This window comes from Echinops telfairi, unplaced genomic scaffold (genome assembly GCF_000313985.2).
Source record: "Echinops telfairi isolate 266 unplaced genomic scaffold, ASM31398v2 ScPeMD7_7409;HRSCAF=8447, whole genome shotgun sequence".
NCBI classification, from domain to species: domain Eukaryota; kingdom Metazoa; phylum Chordata; class Mammalia; order Afrosoricida; family Tenrecidae; genus Echinops; species Echinops telfairi.
Window position 1 is genome coordinate 133,342 of NW_022111309.1, and position 8,278 is coordinate 141,619.

At 39.9% G+C, this 8,278-nt stretch overlaps 1 protein-coding gene across 4 annotated transcripts in view; it reads right to left on the reverse strand.

The window, feature by feature from the left end:
- Nucleotides 1–880: 880 nt before the first annotated feature.
- Nucleotides 881–8,278, reverse strand: part of ASB7 (ankyrin repeat and SOCS box containing 7) — a 68,813-nt gene continuing 61,415 nt past the window's right edge. For all 4 annotated transcript variants that reach the window (XM_045296506.1, XM_004709846.2, XM_045296505.1 and 1 more), the window contains one exon: nt 881–4,259. In XM_045296506.1, the coding sequence (XP_045152441.1) occupies nt 4,120–4,259 (140 nt within the window). In that variant the 3' untranslated portion in view covers nt 881–4,119. The remainder of the gene's footprint in view (nt 4,260–8,278) is intronic.

The window sequence follows — 8,278 nt, forward strand, 5'->3', positions numbered from 1 at the left end:
TTGAGGGAGTACTTGAGTGGAGGCCCAATGTCCTTCTGCTACCTTAATACTAAACCTATAAATATATTCAGATAGATCTATTTCCCCATCCTCATATAGAAATATAATTACATATGTACGTCTTTATCTAGACCTTTATCTAGACCTCTGTAAATGCCCTTTGCCTCCCAGCTCTTTCCTCTTATTTCCCTTGACTTTCCTCATGTTCAGTCCCCACAGGGTTTCAGCAATTCCTCTTTGTTGCATTACCCTTGATCATGCCCTACCAGGCCTCTCACACCCACCTCACCGCCAATTTGGATCACTTTTTGTTCCCTTGTCCCTGAGTTTAACACCATTACCTTCCCCTCCCCCCACCCCATCCCTCTCCCATGTCCCCCCCTCCCGAAACCGTCGGTCCCCTTGTTTTCTCCTCCAGATTGTTCATCCAGCCTATCTTATTTAGACAGACCTGTGGAGATAATAACATGCACTCCTGCAGACAAATAAGTTCATGCAAATTCATAGCTTTGACTGCATTTACTTTTCTATGATTAGAACTGTTGTGGGCCAAACCCTATCCTCAGTTAAGGTGCATGTATGAAGCCAGCCTGGTGCTGGGTCCGCACACTCAGGAGTGCAGTTGGCATTTACAGATGCATTTGTCAAAAGGAAACAGAGAGTAAGAGTTGCATGAGCCCCAATAAAATGATTTAAAAAAAAAAGAATTGGCTCATTGGAGACTATCTAAAGAGGTGGTGATTTCCGAATCACTCTGAACATGACTCTCACAGATCTAAAATGCTGATGAATGAAGGACAGGTTTTTGCTTCCTTTCACCAAACAGCTGAAAAGACTAAGATGTTAAAGCAGACTAAAAATAAAACACAAGTTTTAGGCATTTTAAATCAGGGTTTGTTTGTTTTTTTTAATTCAAATTGACCCAAAGCAAAACTTACATTACAAAGGAAGAACAAAATACATTATGATAATAACACACAAAGATTTACATGAAAGCTAGATTTGGGGCAAACACCCTTATTCCAATCACATTCTGGGCTAATGAGCAATTTTGCAGAAAGTTAGGCTCTCTCCATGTCATATGGTCCACTCTGGTAATTAAACTGCACATTCTTGTCTCTTACGGGTGCATCTGACAAATTACACTCGTGCCCCTCATACTCCAGATGTGCACCCTTGCTCCTGCCAGAACACTGACCTCTCCAGTGGAGATGCTGTTCCAAGCACGACCGACGACAGGTTAAAAAAAACAAACAGTCAAATCTTCTGAACTAGTAAGCCTGGGTTATTATTCTGTAGTAAATAGTTTAGAAATATGGAAATTAAATAATCTAAAAACACTCTTACTCTGCTGTACATTTATAAACAAAAATATTTACAAAAAAACCCAACCTCTTGAGAAGATGAGGTTTGTAGTTCATTAATGAGCATAATCTTTTGTGAGCTGGTTTCTTTGGTGTATTTGCCAAATATGTTTTCATAAAGGTTCAGTCGTAGGTTTAAATAATTTTAAAGAGCTATAGAAGGATTAGTGACAAATTTGATACATTCTAAACATTTTAGTCAAGGTTCCAGAAAAGCCAGTAACTTGATTTTCTGACAATACTTGGTTCTACCCATTCTGTGACCCCGGAATGCTTGTCAATCAAATTAATCATGGACCTGAACATGCTCATCACTGTACTCCACCAATGACCAGCTTTGACACATTTTGTTAAATATGATACGCAATTGGGCTTTTATGAACAACAGAAATAAGGCATTCTTTTTAAGTGTCCAGATAAAAGCCTCAAACAATCAGTAATGGCATTATACACGTCTTCATTGACTAGAAATTTCAATTCTCCTCATTTTTCCTGAAGTCACAGCCGCAGAACAGAACAGAGAGCTGACCTTCATCGGACCTTTTACCTGGAATTTCCTGACTCAGACTCAGTGGCTAGCTTAGTTTGGAAACCTTTAAATAGATGAGGAGATAAAATAATTTGAAACTCACTGAATAAATGAACACACGTGTGAGGAAGTTAGCCCTATGGGAATGCAACATTCATATTTCTGTTCAGAGTGCAGAACTCCCAGGCACCTTCCTAGCTCCTCATTCCCCTGGGTCTAGAGTGTTAGAAAGAAGTGATCATTTATTTCTGGGCATGCCATATCCCTTCACCCTGCTAATGTGGTATAGCCTTGGCCTGGGTATTGTTTAAAGAATGAGGACATCGTTCTACTCCTTTCTTCACAAGGGACTCTTTCTTGGATGTAACTTTCTAGAGATAATCTTACCAGGAACAGGGCAGGCCTAGTGATTAGGTTCAAGCTCCAGTTTGGGCATGGTTATAAAACCACTCAGACTCTGCCTGGTTGCCTACAAAAGAGTCCATGAACCACACTAGCAATCCCCCAGTTCATCCTTTTCCCGAAGTGGCCTACAGTCTTTATTCAACTGCACCTTGCCTTGGCACACTGGACCAGACATTCTGGTGCCAGAGCTGTTCCGTATCTTTGAGAACACACTTTGTGCTTGGGAAACAATCACTGGCCCTGAAAACAAGCAAATCTTGATGAGATTCCTATTTCTAAGCTTAGTTATACTTCTCACTTGAAATAATTTTATGCGTAATGACTTAAACTAGACATTCAGAGTTCTTCAACTTGTAAACGTGTTAGCAAATTCATCGTCAGTGTGTAAAAACTTTGACATTTCCAAAAGCACTCAGAACAATACTGGAGTTTGAGAAGGTTCCTCTGAAGCTAAGCAAATGTTAAATCAAGCACCAAACACATCTCTTAGATCACTGCTGCCTGTTAAGTTGCACAGAATCTCTCTTCTCTCTGTGTTTATCCTGCCAACAAATGTCCCATCGACTCAGAAAACACAGTCATCCTTTGGAGGAGCTTCATGGGGTAGCCTCAAAACAAATATGAAATGTCTAATGAGCACATTAGAAATTAATGAGACTTATAATTTGTCTTAAAAGACTTATAAATCTTACTTATAAAAATGCATCCATTAGAAATTTTACCCTATTTTACAAGTGAAATGAGAAGAAACACCACGAGTGAAAACATTCCAAACTATCCAACTGTCAAAGCTGAATGTCTGAACAATATTTGGGGCTCTTTTTAGGGAATACTCTTACCACCAGGTTATGAAATTTTCTGTCCAAAATGAGGTCAAGAGCAAAGCTGAAAATGGAAATGGCAACTGACCTACTGTGGTTCTGCAATGCGAACGACACCGGTGGTTCCTGTTCTCACGGGCTTGTGGCTTGTCAAAGCTGGCTGTGGAATGATGAACCACAGGAGGTCATGGATAAAAGACACCAGAAACGAGTTCTGCACAGGAGGCACTGTTTCACACACAGAATACACTGGCTTCTTAAAGTTACTTTCTTTTGCATTAATTTTTTAAAAAGCACAACTCAGCTAGAGACAGAAGTCGAGACTCAAAGCCTCTGGGTAGTGCACTACAGTTAAAAAATAAATAAAAACAAGAGCACATGAATAGGAAAGCACGGGTACTGGATTAATGCTATCTCAAAGCTACATCAATTAGAAAAAGAACAGTTTCAAACAGCCAATCTATACTCATTGAAAATGAATGAGGTGGCAGCATCACTTTTGGAATTTCTCAGGACATCTAATGTAACCCAGGATCCCTTGGGTGAATGTGGGCATCAAAATGTTACTTTAACAAGTGCTTTGCTGGTTTAAAATACACAACATTAAAACCAGGAGTAATTTGGAATGGGGAAGTTCTCCACTCTGAACCTACTTGTTCCATTTTAGAAAAAAACAACAACAACACATTTTTTCTAAATGCAGTATTGTATAGAAAGCTTGGACCACATAAACTTGGACCAAGAAACCAAATTAAGACCTTCAAGCAAGTGGTGTGGGTTTGTGTGTGTATGTATGTATATATATCCCCACCCCTACCATGAAAACCAACCAAACGAACAACCAAAACCCACAAAAAAAAACCCCAAACCCTAAAAGTGTATATCTGCTTTCTGACTTCACAGCAAATCAGAAATTGCATAGGATATACTTTGTGCAAGGCAAAAAGCCTTTTAAGTGTCAGGAATATAACTCATAATCTTGCTCAAAGTTCTGTGGATATCAGATATCATCAAATTTGTGTTTTAAGTAGTCTTTCATGACCTTGGCAATTGGTAGTTCGTCAAGTAGTTTTAGGTTTTGAAGGCCTATACGCTGACGAATTTTAATTCGGCACAGGTCCTGCAAGTTTCTGGGCTGCCCTAAAAAGACAGAAGAAGTATAAATGTTACAGAGCTACAAAGCATAGTACTGAAGGCAAGCTTTTACATTTTAAAAATAATCACGTCTTTCTCTGTGAAGCGACTTTACATGCAAAGGCCTGGGCAGGCAAAGTCACGTGAAAAGTGGCGAGAGGGCCCTTTCTGTGATACCAGTGCGATTCTTTTTACAGCCCTGGAATGGGAGGTACTCCCCACCTCCCCTCCGCCCATTTAATAGATGAGGATACTAAGCCTTAAAGATTCAAGGAAATTGTTCCACGCCAGACAACTAAGTAAGGTGTTAGATTGAAACTGAAGTCAGCTTCTCTACTCCTTAGCTCAGTCTTCTTTCTGCTACAAATCAGGAAAATTCTGCCCTCTCCTGGCTAGGCCTCTTACATGTTGGGTAAGTGAGCTTGGTGAGCACACTGCTGCATTTCCCGATGGCTCGGCTTCTGCCCCTCAAGTGTGACTCAGATGCTCTCTGCAGGAGCCTCCTGGAGCTTCCCCACACCACACCACACCACACCACACCACACCGTCCCCGCTGATCCTGATTCTGAAGGGCAAAGTCTAGATGAGGGCCGAGAAAGGCAGGCAAGGATGGGGTTGCAAAAGCACCCCAAATTATTCTGACTTTATGTTTCTGAAATCTCAAGGCCTGGCTACCTGCCAATAAAATGTGTGCTAAAACGTAACACAGTGGTTCTCAACCTTCCTAAAGACTGTGACCCTTTAATACAGTTCCTCATGTTGTGGTGACCCCCCTAACCATACAATTATTTTCATTGCTACTTCATACCTGTAATTTTGCTACTGTTATGAATCGGGCGACCCCTGTGAAAGGGTCATTTGACCCCCAAAGGGGTCACAACCCACAGGTTGAGAACCACTGACAACACAAAAAGAAAAATCATAAAATTCAATTTCCCCCTTTCAAATATATTGAGCAAAACCATACACAAGATCATATACACAAGCAAAACTTTTCAGCAACAGCATTGTTTGAAATCACATAGATTATGACTTAAAATTGAACAGTAGACTGATTACAAGGATCTACATATAACCTCCTCCCTGGGGGACCGACAACAGAAAAGTGGGTGAAGGGAGATGTCGGACAGTGTAAGATACATGACCAGTGGTGTGAGTGACGAAACAGGGAGGGTAGAGGGAGAGTGGGTAGGAAAGAGGGAACCGATTGCAAGGAACTATATGTGACCTCCTCCCTGGGGGACGGACAACAGAAAAGTGGGTGAAGGGAGACGTCGGACAGGGCAAGATATGACAAAATAATAATTTATAAATTATCAAGGGCTCATGAGGGAGGGGAGAGCGGGGAGGGAGGAGAAAAATGAGGACCTAATGCCGGGGGTTTAAGTGGAGAGGAAATGGTTTGAGAATGATGAGGGCAATGAATGTACAAATGCGCTTTACACATTTGATGTGTGAATGGATTGTGATAGGAGTTGTATGAGCCCCTAATAAAATGATTAAAAAACAAAAAAGATATGACAAAATAATAATTTATAAAATATCAAGGGTTCATTAAGGAGGGGGTAGCAGGAAGGGAGGGAGGAAATGAGGTGATGATATCAAGGGCTCAAGTAGAAAGCAAATGTTTTGAGAATGATGATGGCAACAAATGTACAAATGTGCTTGACACAACGGATGCATGTATGGACTGTGATAAGAATTGTATGAGCCCCCAATAAAATTATTAAAAAAAAACTGAACAGTAGTAATAACAAAAGCTAACATGCACTGACCATTTATTCTGTTCTATGCACTGTTATAAACCCTTGGCATGCAATAACTACTTTAATCCTTTTATGAAGGCCATACTTTGATCATCACCCCCATTTGACAGACTTCCTGAGTCTCAGAGACATTAAGCAGCAGGTTCAAAGTCGAGTAGAACACCATACTTCAGTAGTTCTCAAACTTCATGGCATCAAAACCTCTGGTACTTTTAAACATTATTGAGGATTCAAAATAAATTTGGTTTATGTGTTTTAAATTTATCACATTGGAAGCTAAAATATAAATTTTAGAATAGCTATTAAAGTATTGACAAATAACAAAAACTAACCCGTTGGATATTAATATGATTAACATTATGAAAAATAACTATATTTCCCAATACAGCCCCCTCCCCACCAAAAAAAAAAAAATCAGTGAGAAAAAAATTGCACTTTCACATTTCTACAAGCTCTTTATGGTTTGGTTTAACAGAGGACAGTCAAATTCTCTATATGGTTTTACATTCAATTTGCTATGATAAAAACCACAGCATGTACATGCACGAAACAATGAATATGAACAAGTATGATACTAATATTATTATGAAAATCACTTTTATCTTACAGAGACTCTGAAAGGGTTTCAGAGATTTCTGGGTCTTAGGGAAATCCAAACCACACTTGGAAAAGCCATGTTGTATTGAATATTTTATCCCTTGCTTGAGCTGTTCTTGTTTATAGTGGCAAACATGATGGACAATTAAGAAATTCATCATATATGAAATGGCTCCATAACACTCAGACTTCTGCTCTTTAAGGGCTCTAAAGACCTTGTGCTTTCCAAGAGAGTTGCTTGATATGTAGTCTCCTAACAGAATCATAACAGAATCTACTGCTTTCCTAGAAATATCTGGGAACTACTAGGTGCATGTACATCCGCAGATGTTTGTAGTAGGACCTGTACATGAACATGACACACACACACACACACACACACACACACACACACACACATCTCCTAGTGTGTCTCTCATCTTCATTTGTCAGATCTCTGCTACAGTGGCATTTTATCAGGAGTCAAAATTAGGCTTCCCTACAGGCATTCTCAGAGCTCTTACTAGGACACTTAACAAGGGAGCCGATTCACATGCACTGATGCTGAGCTTTCTTCTTTCATGACGTAAGTCCCATGAGAGGACGGCCATTGCTGCCTCCAGGTGCAATGCCTGGCACAGGACTCAACTAACACTAGACGTTGGGTCAAGGGATAGTTTTTTCCTTTAAAGTATAAAAGCATCAACTCATTGTAGTATTTTGAAACGTCAACAGCAAATCATTTTGTAATCTGTTTTGAATTGGTTTTCATCAACATTTAGGGACTATATGAGAATAAATTATGACTGTCATTTAGTTGATCTTGTAACACAAACCAGAATATGAACGAGATGGTAATTCTTTTTAAAAAAGAATTTGATTTTCCTCGTAGATAGCAGTTTTAAGTATTATTTTCCTAAAAAAGAACCACCACACTATAATCAGGTGAACAACAGATGTGGACAGAATTGACAAAGGCGGGTATTCCAACATGTTACAAAATCACAGAAATATTTATTAAACAGAAATATCAAAACGTGAAGCTATTGATTCTTGATATATCCTCTATCTAGGTTTATAACTGAAGGTAGTGTTTCCGGCTCTCTAGTCCTTCCCTGAGGAGTACACACCATGCCCAAACAGCAATTTTGTCATTCTAGAGGGTCTCAAATTGTGTTCCTTTTAAAGCGTTGAGTTAAGGGAACAAAGTGTGAACGGGCAAGATCAGGGCTGCAAGGTAGATAGCTAAGATTTCCCAACGGAAACATTGAAGGACAGCCCTTGCTACCCTTGAAGAATGAGCAGGGATAATGTCACATTAGGGGGAAAAGTCCTTAGTGTGAGCTTTCTGGTGCTTTTCTCTATCAATGCTGCTTTCAATGTTCTTAAAACTTCCTAGGCCCTATGATTACCCTGTATCCTTGGAGAAAACCTATCGAGATTCTCCTTAAGAATTCCCAAAGCAGAATCCAGAACAGATAAACCCTTCAGGACCAATAATGAGAGTAGCAATACCAGGAGGGGAAGGGGAAGGTTGGGGGAGAAAAGGGGAACTGATCACAATGATCGACATATAGCCCACGCCCAGGGGAGACAAACTCTAGAAAAGTGGGCGAAGAGAGACAGTGGTGGGTGTAAGCCGTGAAAAAATAATAATTCATAAATTACCAAGGGTTCATGAGG